Source organism: Caloenas nicobarica, chromosome 1 (genome assembly GCF_036013445.1).
Source record: "Caloenas nicobarica isolate bCalNic1 chromosome 1, bCalNic1.hap1, whole genome shotgun sequence".
Lineage (NCBI taxonomy): Eukaryota > Metazoa > Chordata > Aves > Columbiformes > Columbidae > Caloenas > Caloenas nicobarica.
In genome coordinates this window covers 181,969,916-181,990,245 of record NC_088245.1, presented here as the reverse complement: position 1 = coordinate 181,990,245, position 20,330 = coordinate 181,969,916, and the positions used below count along the sequence as shown (strand labels likewise).

Below are 20,330 nucleotides of genomic sequence, written 5' to 3'. Positions count from 1 at the left end.
GCACCATGCATGGCACCCTGTACAAGAGGTGGGTAGGAGATGGTTCTGCACTTGGCAGAAGAGCCGCTCTGTCAGAGAGGGACACCACTCGTAGCTCTCGGTGCTGCCTCAACCCTGAGGGAGCAGGTCCTGGCCCCCCTGGGTTTCTGCAGGGCCAGGAGCTGGCACCACAAGGGCGAAACTCTGCATTTTGCCTCTGTGAAAGACACCAGCTATCGCATTTCTAACATAGCTGCGCTGGAAGCCTTTCACAGTGACAGGATGCTTCTGCTGACCTTTTTTCCTTTCAGTTTTGAGCACTGTTTTTCTTAGTACTGTCTTGTTTGAGAGAGGAAAGGTACAAACGGAGCACAAAGCTCTGAGACGAACACATTGTAAAGCCTCCACAAAATTGCTTGAAGTCTATGGCATCTTGAAAAAAGGCATAGTATTGTTTGGTTATCCCCACTCACCCACAATTCTAATATTAATTTATTGTATCTGTGATTACAGCAAACCACTGAGACTTTACAGAAATAGGTGAAATGTTAGGCAACAGAAAAGAAGAGAAAGAAAGGAGGCTGGAGGATAAATGAAGGAATGGATTAGAAACTACATAGAACAACCTCTCCCTGCGTTACCTTGTTTATGATACTATAATAGTTAATCTTCCACTTTAACCTCAGGTTTTCCCCCCTTTTTTTTTTTTCGCTTGACTATGTACAGGCTGAATGTCATGCTGGGAAAGGAAAAGGTAATGTAGAAGTGGTAGATAGAATGTTTTTATTTCTGATTTCAATGATAATTTGCAAGTTTTCATAACAGAGCTGATGTCTGCTGAGGAGCTTCTTGTGTGATGAGTCTGCTGTGCTGCGAGAAAGGTTGGAGTGCTTGCTTCAGCCACACCATACACTTGTGTTCCCAGATACCTTGATGAAAATGGTCAGAGGGCTGGAGCATCCCTCCTGTGAAGAAAAGTTGAAAGAGTTGGGGTCGTTCAGCCTGGAGAAGGCTCCAGAGAGACCTTACAGCAGCCTTTCTATATATAAAGGGGGATTATAGGGAAGACAGAGATGTTTTATCAAGGCCTGTAGTGACAGGAAAAGGGACCATGGCTTTAATCTGAAAGAAGGTAGATTTTTAGATATAAGGAGGAAATTCTTCACCATGAGGGTAGTGAGGCACTGGCACAGGCTGCCCAGAGAAGCTGTGGATGCCCCATCCCTGGAAGTGTTCAAGGTCAGGTTGGATGGGGCTTTGAGCAACCTGGTCTAGTGGAAGATGTCCCTGCCTGTGGCAGGGCTGTTGGACTGGATGATCTTTAAAGGTCTGTGCCAACCTGAACCATTCTGTGATTCTGTGAATTGAGGCCTGGATCAACTCCTGGTAATTCAAGCAACTCAGGTGGGTGACTCAAGGAAGGGCCTTTCATCTCCAGGAGGTGCAGCCTACCTTTCCTCCTATTGATTACAGGGAAAACTTAGAGTGACCCAAGTCCTTTCTTATGGAGGTGTCTGAGATTCTTAGAATTATTCTGTATTTAGAGGACTGGGTTGTCAGGAAAAATCCTGCTTTTGTGGATCACAGGGGGAAAAACTGTCATAGGAGAAAATTGTTTCCTGATGGTAGAAGCTGTGTGGGTGCAGGTCTGCTTGACCCTTCTCCTGCATATGATACCGCCAGGGTTTCTCTTTTGGGAGGCATGGGTGGACTAGTGCCATGGCCCCGTTCAGAGAGTGCCCGAGAGAGAAGGCAAGTGCCTGTGGGTGCGTGGGAGCGTGTTTGCGTGTGTGTCTTTGCCTGCATGGGTAAGGACGTGGGATGTGTTGGTGCCTTTGCCTTTGAAGCCTGCATAGCAAGAGTGGCCACCTTCTGAGCCTACAAGCTGCATATCAAAATCTTTATGAGCCTGGATGTCATAATATCTGTATTATTCATTCTGTAGAGGCAAGGGGAGGTAGAGCCAGTGGCCGTGGCGAGTTTGTGCTGCTTTCTGTTGAAGGGTGAGACCAAGTTGGGCACACAACTCAGCCCAACCTGACCAGGCAATTTTGTGTGTCCCCCCAGCCTTGCTTCCCTTTGCAGGTGGGGAGTCAGGCTGGCTCATAGGGGCTACAGCTGGATGGACAAGGATGTGCACAGCAGCCACCTCTGATGCCTGATTTAGTTCTGCAAAAGAGACAGGAACTTGAATGATGAAATGAGGAAGAGGTGAGGCTTGAGTTTCTCTACACCTGCTTTGTGGGGGCTCTGAAACTTTCCAGAATACCCTGATTTTGTAGGTCTTTTCATGCAACACTCATAAATTCTGTGTCTAGTTCATTAGCAGTGAATTCCTGTGTCTTCCAGGAGCAGGTGTGTGCTCATATGAGAGTGACTTAGGCTTCAGTGCGAATATTTCCCCAGACATTACGAAATGAGAAATACTGGCCTGTCCAGACACTGCTTTCCCTCGAGGGACTTTTGTAGACCTTGCTACTTTTCCACATCACTGTTAAGAGAAATCTTTTTACTTTTTTTATTAATCTTGTTGGTCTTTGACTCTTGTTTCGCCACAGTTTGAAACCCTATGGTGGGAATTGTTAGTCTAGCAACAAGTCAGGAGATAATTTATATTCTCTTAATAGCCAAGTTCACTAGTTTGAAATTCCCCAGACAAATAGTCTCCCTTCTAATCCCGCCCCATGCAAATACTTGAGAACATAAAATTTAAGCTACGCTGGTCTGTAAGAAGAAAAATGCACAAGTGGCATGGGAACATTAGTTTCTGTTTTATCCTACATAGCTGCAAGTTAATGTATTTATTATTGTAATTATGCTAAGCATCATGGAGCACACACATTTTCAGCATAATCTGAGTGAATACATTGCATTTTAGAGTGCATTAAAATTGGCAGCTTAAAAGGTGTTACCGAATTTTTAATTATGGCTTGAGCTGATGTTCTTCACTATAACTGTGTAAGCAGTCTCTCACCTTATAGAGATTTTAAAGGCTTGATTTCGGATGCAGTATTTTCTGTTTGGTTCTTTACCTAAGATTTTTTTTCTGCAGACATTTAAGTGAATCAGATCTATGACATGTTATGTCCTGGATAGATGTTCAGTACAGCAGAAATGCCTGTATGCTTCATACTGTTATTGCACCTTCTCCAGCTCAGGCAGCCTTCAGCTCCTCATTTATTTAACCCAGCAGCAGCTTTTGTGGAAGGGTAATACTAAAAAAGCAGGTGAAGGGCATCGTTTTAAAAAAGGCAGCTTGTCACCTCAGAAGATGCAGTCTTGCTATGCAGTCTTAAAAGGCAAAGGCACCACAGTATTCCATGTCCTTGATTTTGGGGGTACTGGTGGATGAAAAGCTGGACATGACCAAGCAATGCATGCTTGCAGCCTGGAAAGCCAACCGTATCCTGCCTGCCTCAAAAACAGCTCAAGGGAGGTGATTCCTCCCCTTCTGCTCTGCTGAGACCCCACCTGGAGTCTTGCATCCAGCTCTGGAGCCCTCAACATAAGAGGGACATGGGCCTGTTGGACCAAGTCCAGAGGAGGGACACAAAGATGATCAGAGGGCTGGAACACCTGTCCTATGAAGATAGGCTGAGAGAGATGGGGTTGTTCAGCCTGGAGAAGAGAAGGCTCCAGGGAGACCTTATTGCTGCCTTTCAATATACAATGGGGTCTTATAAGAAAGATGAAGTTTTCATCAGGTCCTGTAGTGACAGGACAGGGGGTGATGCTTTTAAGGTGAAAGAGAGTAGGTTTGGACATAAGGAAGAAATTCTTCACCATGAGGGTGGTGAGGCACTGGAACAGGTTGCCCAGAGAAGCTGTGGATGCCCCATCCCTGGACATGTTCAGGGCCGGGCTGGATGGGGCTTTGAGCAACCTGATCTAGTGGAAGGTGTCCCTGCCCATGGCAGGGGGGTGGAACTAGATGATCCCTAAAGGTCCTTCCCGACCCCAGCCATTCTGTGGTTCTGTGAAGACAGCATAACTGTTCAGTGCATGTCTGACTTGGCAAACACTTGAAACCTGGACATAGATTATGACCTTTTGAAAAGCTGGCTGAAATGAGACAAACATACGCAAGAAGGAAATAAGAGAAACGTAGAAGAGTTTGCCTCTCAAAGCAATATTCTTAAAGTATATGAAGTGAGTTAACAATGAAGATGCTAATAGGGGAAAGAAGGAAAGATTATGACAAATATTGGGGATGAAAAAGTGCATACATATGATCTCTCTGCAGGGATGAAGTTGTCTCAGGAAGGTTTAGAGACCAGACAGTTCTGTTCCTTTTTCCTGGTGCAATGGAGGTATATTCAGCGTGTCTACATTAGACGAGATTATTGGGATAACCTGCACATAGAGCTCTTTGTGCTGTGTGCTCCACGCCCATAAGTAGTTGGCTGTCTAGTAACAAGGTGGTTTGTGTACCAAACAAGTTACAGCGAGAGCCTGGGGTTCAGTGTTGTTGTTTTGTTTTGTTTTTGGAAGTCCCTCTGGCTATGTAATACTCACCTTTTCTAAGCAAGGCCACATCCCTACCTCCCTGTCTGTGTGTATGTGTATTGGTACTTTTTTAAAGTTGCTTCCAAGCTCAAGTTCAGTTTTTAACTAATGTTTTGAGAGTATTTCTTGAGTTCAGAGCAAACTGGTTGGTGGGTGACTTTGCTCCCTTTCCTGCATGCTGCAGGAGAGCTTACTAATTGTGTTTGCTTGAGCATATCTGGAGTATTTTGTTGCTTCTTGCCTTTCTTTGTGGTAAGCTGTGAACGGGAATGCGGGTACGAATTACCCATGCAGAAAGCACATACCGACTCAGAGCTGTGACTCATTGTGCTGAGGGAAGACGTACAGTCACAGCCCTCTGACCCAAACAAGTCTTAGCCCTTCTGCCTGTCAGTTTAAAAGCTTAGCTCCCTCGTTCTGTAATTTTAAAAGAATTCGAATATTTTTTTATTAGGCCTGTAGGTGACACATGAGTTGCAGCTGCACTGCTCTGTAAAATACGACATACTAGAAATCAGGCAGAAGAGTTAACCTCAGAAAGGAGTAACAAACCCCAGGCCTTGATTTGGTACACTATCTTGAAGGTGTGGAGTTTGTTTTGGTGTCCCATTTAAGAGAACAAGTCTACCGTGGCCTACATTGATTCTTACATGAACATTCTCTGAGCTGCAGTAATGAACCCAAATAAGCCAAAAATAAAGTTGAATGCACTCATGCTAAAAAACCCCAAACCAAACCAGTCAGTTACATTAGAAAAGACAAACAGTGGAAAAAAAAATTCAGACTCATCAGTCCTGGAGATTAGTGGGAAGGTATTATGAAGTCTGACTGACATCTCTGATTTCTCTGTCTGCAACTTCCTTATCCATCTGCTGACTGTAGGTATGGTTTGGTACTTTGCACCTCTTCTTATATTACCTTTCATTCCTCTTTCTATAGGCTTTTTTGAATCAAGTATTTCTGCTTGTGAAATGTTAGGAGGTGGTATCACTCACTCTAGGGTTGGACTTTTTTTTTTCTTTTTTTTTAATCTGCGTGAAGACTTGGTGCAAACACCAGCTTTGTGCTTTTGCTGAAGTAGGAGATTTGTCTTAATTTTTCTGAGAGATTTGCTGGTGGAGATGTGTCTCTCCTGTACCAACCTCATAACTAATTCCCTGGCTGAGTGAGTGATAGTATTGGAGTCTCCAAGCCCTTAAAAACAGATCACAGTACTACTTGTCTGAGTCCACTCATCAAGCTATTTCAGGAAGGACTTTTAAGAAGTAATCTCGATGGTCATGGCTGAACAGGTGACCAAACAGACCCTTGGGGATGTACAAGGAAGGTGTGTGTTGGGCCACTGTCTGGATGCTTACACGCTGGAGAAAACAGGTCACTTCTCGCCTGGTGTAAAAAAACCTCATTGATGAATTCCTGTGGTATAACCATTTAAAATGTGTGAGTGAATACTTAATTTCTCATATTCATGGGTGAAGCTAAATGAGGATCTTTGTGACAAATAGATTGAAAAGCCTCAGGCACAGTTTGCAAAAATATTTTGTAACTGATGGGCTTTATAAATAAGAAAGACTGGAAATCTGATATTTCTATCTATATTTTAACCATGTGTCATTGTTAACCACAATGTTAACTTAAATATAAATGTTTTTCTAAGTCTGGAGCTAGAATACCTCAAAGACTAAACGCTTGTTTAATGCTGTGTTAAGAAAGTAACTTATCTATAAGTGTTAGCTGCAGTGCTTTGTGATATGGGCTGTCCAGTTTCTTGACACAAACCCTTTTAGCCATTTATTTTTTGCTTTCCTCTGATTGGGTCTGTAATTCTGTCTGAAGGGTTAAAAAGTTACTTAAGTAAAGATTTGGGTTAAAGCAGCATTCAAATAAAACTCTTCCTTGTGTGTTTTGTTGGTGTTCTCTGAGTTAGCTCCCTTCTATGAGTGTAGTGGTGTGAGTATTACCTTATACTCTCAGCTTTAGCAAAATGACCACTTGTTCAAAGAAGGAGGCTACCTGAACAACCCTGGGTGAGTTGGAAGAATATACATATTTATTAAAACACTGTTTAATTCCAAGGTGAACGATGTGCGTGTAGGAAAGCTAAGGTACCAATCGTGCAAGAACGCATAAAATACCTTGTGTAGTCCTCTGAAGCATCACTATCACAGCTGATGTTCACAGGGATGGCCTGCATCTTGCATAAAGAGAGAAATCGCTGCTACTTTTTTTTTTTTTCCAGCATTGTAAGGACTTTTTTTATCAGCGTTGTACAGTTTAACTCGCCACTGTCTAGATCGCAGACAGACTGTGGAAACAGGATTAGCAGCACGCCCTCCAGAAAAGGAAGGTGGAAGAGCCGAGGCCAGGGCAGCACCATGTCCCGGCCAGGCAGAGGGAAGCTGGCTGTGCTGGGAGAGTGTGATAGCAGCAGGGTCTGAAGGGAGGTGAGGAATTAGTGTTATTAGGTGATCTTGAACCCAGAATGAGCTGTTTGGGGTTTCTGAGACCTGCTAAAATAAGCAGCAAGTGCTTCTAGGCCATGGTTGTCATCAGAGGTAGGGGAAGTCTCTTTGCTGCTGGGTCTCCGGGTTTGTTCTTGGGGGCATCTCAGGGCCACTGTTCTTGTCGTAGCCTGCCTGCGTACTCCAGTTTGTAAAATGAAATCTCACACCGTCCTGTAGATGTCAGGTAAGAAGGAAAAAGAACTCCTCTGCTGCAAACGTTTTTAGCTGATACATTCTAGAATAAAAGTTTTTCCTTTTGGTAGCAAGGGTTAAATGTTGAGGGCAACAGGTATAGGCAGACTTAGGTATGTGATATGTTCGACTGTTTTGCAAGGTGCTATAAACGTTGGCTCCATGTAACCTGATACCAGGGTAGGACAGGCTAACTAAATGAAAGAAAATAAGACAGCAATGTAAAAGAACTGGAAATTCAAGTCTAGCTGACTAATACCAGCCCGCTCCAGAGGCTTTTGAGTGTTCGTTTTGCTGACAGCTGACAGCAAATGAGAGGCGAACAACAGAAGCCTTGCCTAATCTGCTCTATATTCATACAGGTTCTTTAAAGGCACTGCAAAGGTAAGACCCTTTATGTTTTCTCAACCTGTCAGAGTTGCTGACTTCAGCCTTCAACATATGTATTCTTGACAGAAGTGTCACACTGTGTGTGTTTCAGAAAGGGGAGGCTTCAGTAAGTTCTGTGTGGATTAGTTTGTACACCTTTCTAGTCGGTGCACATCAATTAAATCAAATTCAGATTCCTGAAACTGCTTTTGTACTCAAACACAGAAGTGCAAATCACACAGTATTTCTATGGCTACAACAGAGAGTAATTTTGAACTTATTGAAATGTTTTGTTCATTGCGCTTTAACACTCCAATTGGAAAACTTTAAAAATGAATTAAATTACAAAAGGGAAGCCACAGAATGCTAAAAATCTGTGTTGCAGAAGTTGTAACGGGGATTTTTACTGAGCTTGGTCCTGTAGCATCTCCTGCAGAATGCTGAAAAAGTCCTGTGGGAGTTTAACTCCCTGATCTAGAATTACTGACGCTTGCCTGGAAAAGGTCACCTAGAATAAGAAACATTTGACTTAAACCTGATCTCCGCTGGCCTTTTTTTCAGTATATATTTTGTGTGCATTTATATTCCAGTTTAAAAAATAAAAAATAGTGTGCATCTTTGGTCAGCTGATTTTTCTTTGGTATACTTCAATTTTACCTGCAGGTGATTTAGAAATAGTGATTGAGTTACTAATTTGTGGGCAAAGTAATTTTTAGAGAGCAGTTGACAGTTTTATATCAGTATTGGGTACAGACTGTCAACTGGTAATTTGTGAAGTTTGGCACTTAGCCAAAGCGATTATATTTAGTTTCCCCTGATCTTTCTTCCTCCTTCTCCTGCCACCTCTTTGCTCTCTTGTGTGCGTGCGTTAATCAAAAGAGCAAAATCTCTTGGGGTCAAGCAGTTCTTCTCCCCTCCACCCTCTTTTACAGGTTTCCTCATATCCTGTTTTAGCAGCTCAGCCCTTCAGCTTTCCCTGTACCGAGACCCTTTCCCGTTGGAATCAGTGAGATTTGGCTTATCCGCAGCTCTCTTTTATAGTTGCTTATAGGATCGTGGTCTTAATCCTCCTTAAAAGCTGCTATTAAATGCCAGAAACTGCTTGAGGGTGCCTTTTAAAACATTTATTCTGTGTCACTGGAATAATTCATTTGGTTTACAGGAACTTCTGAACCGGATTTGGGATTTTATCAGTTTACAGTTTTCTCTTTGTCTTTTTGTAACCAGCTTTTTGAGATTTTGTGCAATATAAAAAATAGTAAAACGTCCTTGATACTAATGTTATTTATTAATGCTGGTAATTTGGTTATCTTATGACAACACATAAAACCAACCCTGTCTCAGCAAATTTACTGTTGGATAATACAGTGTATACTGCGTGTTGTAGGACAGGAAGTAATGAGAGCGCTTTTGTCTTCCTTTCTCTCCGTAATTAGTATTACTTGTGTCTTGATGAGCTGGACTATGTGGACACTTGCAGTGTCACATCAAACTTGTAGTCCATCTATTATGTTTTTGGAGTGTTTAATATATAATTATTTTTCTGATGGAGAATACATGAGTCCAGAAGTGAGCAGTTACGAAGGAAAAAATAACAGCAGAATCCTGCCTGTAGAGATGTGTGGTTGCAAGCTGCATTACTGGAGGTTTGTCTTGTGTTATGACAGTTCTTTTCCATTCTGTTTAAAAATAAATCCTTATGTAATGAGGCTGATTTGTGATGTCTAATTACATTGAGCTGTTTTAAAAACATTTTATAATTTTGCTAAGCTTTTGACTTCTGTCATGTCTGTAGCAAGGAGTTTGAGCAAGTACATCTAGGCTGATGCATTTTTAATTGCTTTCCTTTCATCCCTTCAAAACTATTTGCTTCTCGACTTAATTGGATATCTCCTTGTTCTCATTTTATCAGCTGGGAAATCCGAGCACCTGATTTTTCCCTTCTCTTTACCAATTGTTATGAATTAACTACAAAGGCAGAATCAAAGGACAGACCAAGTTAGTGATTCCCAAGAGTTTTGGACCAGCTAACCACACTTCCCAGCCTGTGTTTACTGGGGATGAGAATGCATGTGTACCATTATGCAGCAGCAAGAAGAGAAGCAGGTCTTTGCTGTGAATGTTACTGTTTTAAGCTGGTCCTTGGATCCATATTATATTGCTAAACAAGTCCATGCTTTCAGAAGTGTTGTTTGTAAAAAACCTGATGGTTGTTGGGATAAGAGACCTTTGGATAGCCCATCGCAGGGAAGTTCTTAGAAAGACTGACAGTCACACCATCGGTCGCCAGGAAGCTCTGTGTGACTGTGTGCCTGTGGCAAATGCTTTTTAGGTGGTGAAGGCCTGATTTGCACATACGCTTTTGCCCTCTTTGACAGTAACTGCGCGCAGATTTTATCTGTGCAAGGCCGAGATGTTAGTGCTGCTCTGTTCCCCCAGCTGGCAGACTGACTGCCGAGTTCTCCCAGGCTTGGCAGACTGTGCGAGCTCCCTATGCGCTGCCTGAGGGACGTGGTCCTTTTTAGGGGGAGTCCAGTTAATCTCATTTGTTTTGCCTTTAGTGAATGAGGGGGAGATCAAGCTAAATATTCTCCCAGTGGTACTGAGGTGGTGATGAGCAGCAATGGGAGGAGGTGACTGAACTGGAAACAGAGAAGGAGCACTTCTGCGTATCGCCTTGTTGTACAGGGATGTGGGAGGTTGTGGGGTTTTTGCTTCTTCAGTAGCCAAAACAGCCACACCAAAAGTAAAAAGTCACATCAGTAGAAGGTCACACATTTCATACATTTATTTTGGTGTATACTTATGTATGTGCATCTACACATACACAAAAATGTGGATAAAGTGTGTTCATGTAACTGCAACTGGTATGTGTATGTACACATCCACGCAGACACATAGAGTAGGTGCTATGCAGTGAAGCAACTTTACATGGTTTTTATCTAACTGTAGTTGAAGTGATGCAGCTTATCCATGAGCTGAGCTTTAGTAACCCAAATTCAATTTGAAAAGTTTCAAAGCCCTACGGATATACAAGGCTGCTAGGTCACATAACCACTTCTGAAAATTTGCTCACATCTTCTCTTTTCAGTGTCTAATGTGCCAAAAAGTGCAATTTCGACAGCTGCAAAATGGTATTCGAATCCACTAAGCAGTTTTCATGGGAGCGGGGTGAGGGGGGCAGGCAGGGAGGGAACAATGTCCAATCTCTGCCACGGTTTGGGAAGGAATAGAGGGCTGGTGTTGCAATGTCCCATCTCCTTAGTCTATTCTTCTTATACCACATATCGAACCTATGGAAATGCAAGATTGAGTTATTTTCTTCTCAGAGGAACAGGGAAACTGAGGAGAGGATTTGGACTCTTGCTTTCCCCTGGAAATGCCCTTGCCCCCTTGCTCTAGGACAAGTTACAGATAACTTTTCCCATTGAGTTGGCTCTACTTTCCAAGAGAAAACACTTTTCAGAGAGGTGACTAAAACCCAGCGTGGCCTTTCTCTTGCCCGATCAGATTAGGGAGGCTTGCTCTTAGCAGATGTTTAAACACTTTGGAGCTCAAGAGCTTCAGTAGCAGAGCTGGGGAGAGCCTTTCTCACCTCAGTATCTTTTAGCTTGCTGTTTAGAACTGGCTTTTCGGTGGTAGTCTGATCTTTTGTTGCCACAGCATAAATGAGTTGTTTACAGTGCTCAGCGTCCACACACCTACACTGATTTGGGGCTACCTTTTCACATTGAGCGTGCTGGCAGGAGATGATCCAGAGGAAAAAAAGCCTCAATCACACTGTAATTTTATTCAGAGTTCCCACCAGCAGTACTCTGCTGAGTTGCTGGGTTTGTGTGTAACAGCTGTGTTATATAAATGTGCAAAACAAAAGGGACTTAAAAAGTATCAGGATCATGGGAGATAGGAAAAGGAAGGTTTTCAGGGATGAGGGAGTCTGTAAACAGTACTGGAGCTGTTTCTGTTAGTAGTCTGGAAAGGAATCTTGCCTCATATTGAATATTCAGGCTAAAAGAGGCAGTTGTCAGAAAAAAAAAGAAAAAGATGAAGTGTGATTCTTTTGGTGACGGCAGGGAAGAGCTTTTTGCTTGCATTTGTGTTTTCTGCTCTCTTTGGAGTAAACATGCTTTTATGTGAGATTTAGGGAAGAGGAGATTCATTTCAACTTCTTACGTATTGACTGAATTGTGTGCCAATTCCTTTTTTAATTTTTTTTTTTTTTTTTAAGCCTGTTTATATTTAACAGATGAACCCTCTTACTCTCTGTCCTCCTTGGTGTATATGTACTGAGATCCTGTGGTGACATAGGCTGATTTCCAGCCTGGCTGCGAAACAGGGATTTATTGATACTGATGATTTCTTTGTCCTTAATGAAAGCTCAGCAAAGGTCACTCTGTTGACTTCTATTACGTCAGCTGCTTTTTGCAGTTTCCCCTAGGCAGCGTGGATGCTTTCAGAAGATTTCAGACTGTTCCTTATGTTGCTTCTTTCCTTCCTCAGTGATGCCCCCGTACCACATTGCTTTCCTATCTGCTTTAATTCCTGTGAGCAGTTGAAATACTGAGCCTTCAGAAACTTCTTGTGCCAAGTGACATATATTAACTTGTTCTTGTTCCTTGTCGTTTTGCTGACTACAGATGCCCTGGGTCTAAGAATGCGGTTCTGTGCACTTTCTTAATATTACTGAATAGGAAACATCAGTCCATGAAGAATGCCACAGTAGACTATATTGTTAGCATTTAGGCTTAGTGTGGACCATACATAAAGATCATAGCGGGTTTGGGATTTCTGCATTATGAGAATTGTGATATCATTCAGCTTTTCCTCTCTTTTTAAGAAAACCAGACTCTTCAATGTATTACTTGTACAGTATCTTTAAAAGATGCAGCTCTGAGGAGGGTGGACTGGCTCTGGCTTGATCCATCCTTAGCCTCCACTGGTAAAGGAGTTAGAAACTTGAGTGCAATGGTGCGGTTACCATCCACGTGTTTGTGTGACCTCAGCCAGGATGGTTTACAGTCCTTCCGTCCAGAATTCCCAGGTGATGTCTTTATTCGTCCCTTTCCTCTCATTTGCTCCTCTCTCCCTCCCGTATCCAAGATGGAGTTGAGACGGTGGTTCAGCTTCGCATTTCTGTTAAGTCACAACTTGGACACTTCTAAGCTAGATCTGATGCTGCAGACCGGCTTAGAACATTCATGGGAAATTTCAGCTGCAAGTTGTTTGTCCCCGTGCTAAATGAGTTGAGCTGTTTCAGCAGTAATTCGGGATTCAGATCCGCATTTCAATCTTAAAGCAGCTAAGCTGGTTCTTACTTTTAAATGTACGGATGATCTTACTAGTTTCACAAAAAAGGCAGCACAAGACGATTACAGTCATCTTTAGTAACCCTCAATGAGGCTGCATCCAGTACCTTGCTGGAGGCACCTTCAGCTCAGCTGGGGTGCTCTCAGTACCAAGACTTGAGCTTCCCAAGTTTATAGCTGAACTTCTTCAGCAAATCTTTAGGTTTGTGCCTGGCACTTTGATACCTCCTACACAGTGCTCAAATGGAGAAATTTTTTTACAATGAGGACAGCAAGACACTGGAACAAGTTGCCCAGAGAGGTGGTGGATGCCCCATCCCTGAAGACATTCCAGGCCAGGCTGGACGGGGCTCTGAGCAACCTGATCTAGTTGCAGGTGTCCCTGCTCATTGCAGGGGGATTGGACTAGATGGCCTTTGAACATCCCTTCCAACTCGAACTATGATTCTGTGATAACGCTAAGGCAGTATGGGCTGTGGTGGCTCATGTTGTCAGGAGTTGGAGGAGAAATTGTGGATCTCTTCCAAGTTGGAGCCCAGTTGCACTATTGCAACTCCACGGTTGGGACCAAAAATGTTGGTTCTGGAGATATTTCTCATGAGCTTCATTTAACATGCTAAATAGGGCTGGGATTAACTGCAGAGTATATATGGTGAAGAGTGGTGGGGAAAAAAATCGTGATGTCTGGCTGGAAAGAGTCCTACAATGTATCTTCTGGGATACCAGAGTAGCAGTGTACTAAGGGTTAAATTAGCTGAGTGTGCTTTTTGACAGATTGAGGAGGTTGTTTCTAGATGTTGAAATCAGTAGGGGAGGGGAATTTCCAGAGGGATTGAAATAATTTCTTTGTATGTTCATTTTCAAGGATTAAGCAAAATGAAGGCTTTTATTTATATTGGTGTGTCTTAATATTGCTTTTTATAATATGTTTCTGCAACAATTAGTAAAAATGAAAGTAAAACCTTACTTATTCTGTAGTTCTGAAAATTTGATGTAAATTTTATGGTAATATGTACTGGGTTCCCTTTCTCCTAGGAATAATTGTATGTAGTCGAGCTTATTGTGCATGTGAATACAATTTATGCTTTTTACACTGTTTGCAAATAACTTATTTTCTACTCGCAGATGTACATAAAATCAGGCAGGGGGATAAGTGGCATTATGTAGCAAAAACAATAGTCATGTTTGTGTTAGCCTATAGGCAGCAGGATCCTGTGATACTTGGAATAATGAAAGCACAGTTTATAATGATAAATGTGGAAGAAAATATAGCTGGTTTAGAATTGTGCTGGCTTCTGTGAAAAGCTGCTCTTGTGTTCTGTATGCCAGAGAAAGTGATATGGGTTAAAGGAAAGTACTTTTGCATAATTTTTCCATGCCGTTATTGCCCAATAGATCATTTGCTATTACCACATACTGCTAAAGAAATAATGAAAAGTTTCCTGTAAATAATAATAATTTGAGTGCCTAACCTTTATAAGGTTAGATATAAAAGCTCACTAAAGCCTGTTCATTCACTTGAGTCGTAATGTTGTGGTTAGAAGTTTCTTTTCTTGTAAGAAGAAGGTATCATTTAGCTTTATTTATAGATTCCTTGGTGGCTTTGGGGAGGGGGCGTAGGGGTGAAGGACAGCCTGCTATATAGCCATACATCACTGCACCACCATGGTGCAACATTCATAAACCAGCTTTTGAACGTCTCTTCCTGCAGTGGTATCAGATAATTAGGAAACTTGTGTTACCATGAAGTGCGACTGTTCTAAATAGTGTTTGTGTGGATCGACACTGCTGCAGTCTCTTAAATGATATTAAATCATGACAAATAGTTTTGTAGTGAGCTGTTTGTTTTTAAATAAAAAGTAAGAAAGTATTTCTTTATAGCTTTTAGTAAGTTTGCTGCCACAGCTTTTGGATCTTATGCATTTATTGCGCTTCTTGGTATTGTAATACCTACTGTAAAATAGTATTATTTTACAGAATAATGAATGGCCTGGCACTAGTGGAAGAATATGCCAATTCCCAATGCATGCAGGGAACTTTTAAAATCTGTCTTAAGGTAGCTGTACCTCCAGTTTTCCTTCTACTTCATGACCTCACTAGGTAGCCTGTGTCTCTAACACTTCATTTATCCTGATTTTACATTGACGCTGTTAATTGTTACTGACCTTAGAAAGTTACTGGACCCTAAGAACTTGTACTCTTTGTTCGTACACGTGACTTCAATTATCGTAATGGAGTTGGTTATAAGCCCTTGCCGTATTTCAGCTCTGGTTCTCCCTGGACATTTAGCTTAACTCCCCTTTTGAAATAAGTCTCCATTTGGAAGCTGAGGAGGTTCTGATATTTGCCCAGTGACCCTTTGGAGTGAAGTTACTCTTCACTGTTTAGAGGGAGTGACTTAAAATACTATTATTTCATCTTACTGGAGAGTTACAATGTATTTCTAAGCAGTAACCAAAATAGAAGTTGTACTTAAATAAATTTCCATACCTGTCCTCTCTTCGAAAGAGCTGGTATGTCCCTGTTGGCATAGATACACCCACTTCAATCACTGTCTGTAGGCAATATTAAACTATAGATTATATGGCTATGTACTTTATTTTCAGGCTGGCATGCAGGATGGTAGGAGTCTGGGATGGGACAAGTTGGTTTCAGTCCCACTGTACTGGCACATGTGTGTAATTTCTTAGCAGCATTCTGATCTTCTAGAACAGTGATGTTAAACTCATTTTCACCGGGGGCCACATCAGCCTCGCGGTTGCCTTCAAAGGGCCAAATGTAATTTTAGGACTGTATAAATGTAACTACGCTAGAAGTTGAGGCCAAATAATTACATTTAGAGAAGATACCCAGGATTATATGGTTGCCTGTAATGCTTTCAGCCCTGCTGAAGGGTGGAGAAAGCCTTGTTAACTATTCAAGTCAGGCTGCCAAAATAGCAAGGGCTGAGGTTGAGCAGTCATGATTCTCAAAGCATATCCTGCTCTGTTCATGCATGTAGCTCTCATTAATGCAAATATTCTCTCGTTAGGGTTGTGGCTACTCTTATAAACCCTTTAACAGCTAATTAAAACACACTTTGGAATTTGGGGAGGTTCTCCTGTTTGCATAATCTTGGGTTTCCTAATTTCTTAGAAGGGTAGGATCTGGTGACTTAAATGCTTGAATGCTTTGCCATCACTACTTAGGAATTTGGGAATACCACAATCTATATGGGAAAAACAGCTGTTACATTTCCTAGAGTGAGGGAGTATGAGCCTGTGACATGATCCTCCCTAATTAAATTGCTTGGCACTGAGGAGAGGAAGATGCCCTTCTTTTTTTTTTTTTGAGTTGCAGCCTACTGCAAAAGCAAGGCAAAGTGAAACCTCCTGAACTAAGGCAGATGCTAATCCTCACCAGTGACACTGAAGTCACCCATGGGCTTTTCTAGGGGGCTCAGTCTGGATGGGTACATGTTAGACCTCTGGCCCTTACTCTTCTGTCACAGCAGCCCTTAATCAAAGGCAGTTTAAAGAATTTTGATCAGAACGCTAGGCACCATGCATTTAACTTCCTTAAAAACATAGGGATTTAAATTCCTAGGCACCAACATATTCCCTTAGGTTCCTAATTTTAGACACCTGTTTCTGTTATTCTTTTGAGATGGTGGATTTTTTCGTTAATATATCAGTCAGCTTAGTTGTATAAAAAGATTACGTTTTGTGCTCGCCTTTTTCCCCAGAAGTGATACAGCACACCTCTTTGTAAGCTCGTGTTAACCATGTTTACCTTTGGTGCTGATGAGTAAATGAAAATGTGAGCACTGTAGGCACGCATCCCTCCAGTGAAGCTGTTTACATTCTGTAGTTTAGGATATATTTTTTTTCTTTGCTATTGTACTGTGCAGTTTTTTTGCCTGTTCTAATTTGCCATGACGTGGTCAGTGCTGTTTCCTTCCGGCTGCTTGTGAGCCTGTGGTAGAGATAAGGATACGTTTACAGTGCATTTTTAACAAGAAGCTGAAGAACTGCTTCGTGTGGGAGCTCAGGGACTCTCTGCTTTGTACAAAAAAATTATTTACTGGTTTCGTCCGTTTGACACCGTGGAAATCAAGATCTAGACCATTTTACTTGCAAAATAACAACTTTGCTAAATTTGAACTGTGTATGAAGAAGAAAGGTGATACACTTGAGATACCCTACAGCTGAGTAGGTCGGTCTGGGTCTTGTATTTTTACTTTGAATATACCTTACAGATGAGAGTTACTAATGAATGTGAAAACTGCATGTATGAATCAAATGAAAAAATGGATTTTCTTTTTGTTAACTTTTGTAACTTTTTGTCTGGCTTATGCTTTTAATATGAAACACTTTGAACAGCTTGATGTCTTACCTCCTGAAACAGTTTTATTTTTAAGGGAATCAAAATTCACATGTATTATGATTATGATGTATTTACTGATGTAAAAGTTATACCTCTGAAGATACAGAGGTGTCTGACTTCCTTGGAGTGAGTTAGAACAGTTACAATTTGGAGCAAGCTTTATTGTAATCGCTACTATTTCACATAGCTAAAGCGATCTTTTCTTGATTATAACTTTTTATTTTTTTCCCTCCACAGTGCTAAGAGCTATTAAGGTGGGAAGAACAACTCAGGAAAGGATTTCCCTTGGTTTGTTTCCCTTCGAGAAGAACCTGGGAACACCGATGATCTGAGAAATACGAACATTGAGACTTGATTCATTTTGCACTCCTGCCTTCCTGCCCAGCTGGACCTCAGTGACGTTCTCAATTCTTTCACATTCAAGAACATTTTTCTTCGTATGTGGAGCTGAGACCTGGGAATGCGTTATTATGGCAGCAGTTGTACAGCAGAATGAGCTTGTGTTTGAATTTGCCAGCAACGTCATGGAGGATGAGCAGCAGGTATGGGACGATGTAAGAAACCATATTTGTACAAATTGGTGCTAGGAATATTATGAAAACATGAGGAAAAAATGTAGTGCAAAACACGAAAAAACAAACATCGAGGTCATTATTGTTGCACCAGATCTTTGTGCTGTTTCAAAAGCTTCCTGTTGCTTCCTGTAACTTGCATGGGCAGAACAGAAATTGGTTGAAATGTTATAACTTCTGCAGTATTGCAGAGACATCCTCCTCCAAAAATGTTTTTTCTTGTGTTGCTGATCTGTGCCAGTAGAATCCATCCGTGATACAGAATTCCCCAAATTCTGGCATTTGACAGCACTTTCAAGTTTCCTAGTGTGCTAGGATAAAATTCTGAATAAAAGTCATGGTCACACTACTGATGACTAGAAGGAGAAGTAGGTACCTTCTCACTGCTTTTTACAGATTGGTTTCTAAATTGTGTTACTGTATACTGGCTATTCAGAAATAAGCTTCAAAGTAATTTAAGTTGGTTTCTTTCACACTGAAGGGAAAATGTCTATTTCTATCCGAGGAGGCTCTCAATTAGTTGTAGATTATCTAAACCACATCCTGTGAGTTCTGAGGCTTCAGCAAAGGGTTCCTATTGTAAGAATAAGGCAGCTCCTCCTTAGGCAGTGGTTAATAGTAGGGGTTTGCATTTATTAACAAGAAATTAGTTGTCTGGGTACTGCGGAGGGACAGGCTGAGAAATGCCACAAGAAACTGCTCCTCTTTTTGTGACTGTGAAAAGCATTTATCCTCCTCTTCTTCACAAATACTTTTGGCTTTATAATCTTGTCTCTGGGTTTTCTGTATGGCCTAATGTCTGGCTGGGTCAGCGGCCTGTTTCGGCTGTCAGAGTCATGCAATCATTTCAATGAACTGAGTGTTGTCTGTCTAAAGTGCTAACTCACTTTTGGGTGGAACTAGTAATGTAACTTCCTTCCCTGTATTTTTCCAGAGCTTGTGGTAGCCTGGGGATTTAGATATGGGAATTGCACAAACATAGTTGAAAATGAGCCTTATTTATTACCTCTGTTTGTTGTTCATTGCTGGCTTTACTTTACAAGCCAGTGGGAGAGGGGAGAATTGAGATGGGGAGAGCTACTACAGTGTGGTTTCTGGAAGGGGTAGTGTAAGCAAACATGGCTTTGTTCAGTTTAGCTATGCATTCTGCCTCTTGCAATTTCTTCAGATGCTCATCTTGAAAAACTTTAAAAATATTAACACTCAACAGGGCAGTAAAACCTCCCTAAACAGAGCTTTGTTCAGCTGCAGAACAAACTCAACCTTGGCATTTATCTCATAACCCAAATAAATCCTACTCCAGATGAAGCCTAAGGGAAGAAGGCAACCTGTAGGTGATGTAGCAACCTTAAAGGTGATGAAATCAAAGGTGTGAAAGGCCAAAGAGAGAGAGTGCATAGCAGAAGGTCTGTGGCTGCAAACAGTTGGATGCAAGCCCCTCTTAAATCACCAGGTTGACTTAGTTCAGGTATCAAAGATGCAGGTAGGCAGCTAGCTGGCTGCATGAAGATAGAGCTTAAATGCTCAGCTGTAGAAAAGGAATCCTGCATAGGGAAAGATCTGGGAAGCTGGAGCAAGGTTTAGGTCCAACAAGGATTTATAGTACAACATTAACCCAAAAAGATTGCTTATTGCTTGCTTATACCTGGTTGATCTGCTACTTACAACATAGGAGCTATCGCTGCTCCTGAAGTGTTTGAATTCTGGACAGATTGGTTGTATTTAGGGATGGATAACACAATTTGGGTACCTTGCAAAAATCTTAGCTCTGGAAGGGCTTTGTGTTGGTCAAAAGCATTTTTTGAGCTTTGTCAGTATACAAAAGATGATGTATTTGTACTCAGGTGTCATTTAACTGACCTTTGGATAATTATTTTTGCGATGCCCCCAAAAGCTGACATTGCAAGAACTGTGGTACTTTTCTTCTTGTCAAAGCTTTGCCTGGAGCCCTGTCGTGCCAAAGGCCGTCAGGACATGGAACAGCTGTGGGGAGAGGTTCAGGGTCTAGATGGCAGCTATGCTCAGTATTTCAGGGAAGTCATAATTCATGGCTATTTTTAAAAATTTTTTGGTTTTGAAGTCTTAGTTAAACAACCGTAAATTATGAACAGTCCATTTGCAAACGTAAGCATTCAGCCAGTGGCAGATGCCAGTGGGAGGGACTTGGATCACGTGGCCCCGTGTGAACGGTAAAGGCTCTCTCTTATCAGCGTTATCCTTTTCAGTTCAGAATTTTTTTTTCTTGTAGCGTTCATTTATCACATTCTGCATGTATGGTTAGGAAGACATGTGATAAAAATATCCTTGTAATTTTAAAAAGGGAACAAGTGGCTTACACTAATGCTGCTGATAACCTATCTGGCTGCTGCAAGATGTCAGAGATCCTGGTTAAATAGAGGGTTTGCCTTTTATATATATATATATATATATATATATATATATATATATATATATATATATAAAAAGAGAGAGAGAGAGAGAGAGAGACTGCATACATAAAACTGGGCAGGAGCTCCTACAGGCTTTTGCTGAATCAG

General features: G+C 41.6%; 1 protein-coding gene across 5 annotated transcripts in view; it reads left to right on the top strand.

The window, feature by feature from the left end:
• Positions 1-20,330, top strand: part of ELF1 (E74 like ETS transcription factor 1) — a 91,944-nt gene that overhangs the window by 33,870 nt on the left and 37,744 nt on the right. For 4 of the 5 annotated variants that reach the window (XM_065638825.1, XM_065638833.1, XM_065638816.1 and 1 more), the window contains one exon: positions 17,459-17,763. In XM_065638825.1, coding sequence (XP_065494897.1) covers positions 17,692-17,763 — 72 coding nt within the window. In that variant the 5' untranslated portion in view covers positions 17,459-17,691. Of the gene's footprint in view, positions 1-16,865; positions 17,051-17,458; positions 17,764-20,330 lie in introns of those variants that run through there. The other variant, XM_065638852.1, reaches the window with a different exon arrangement.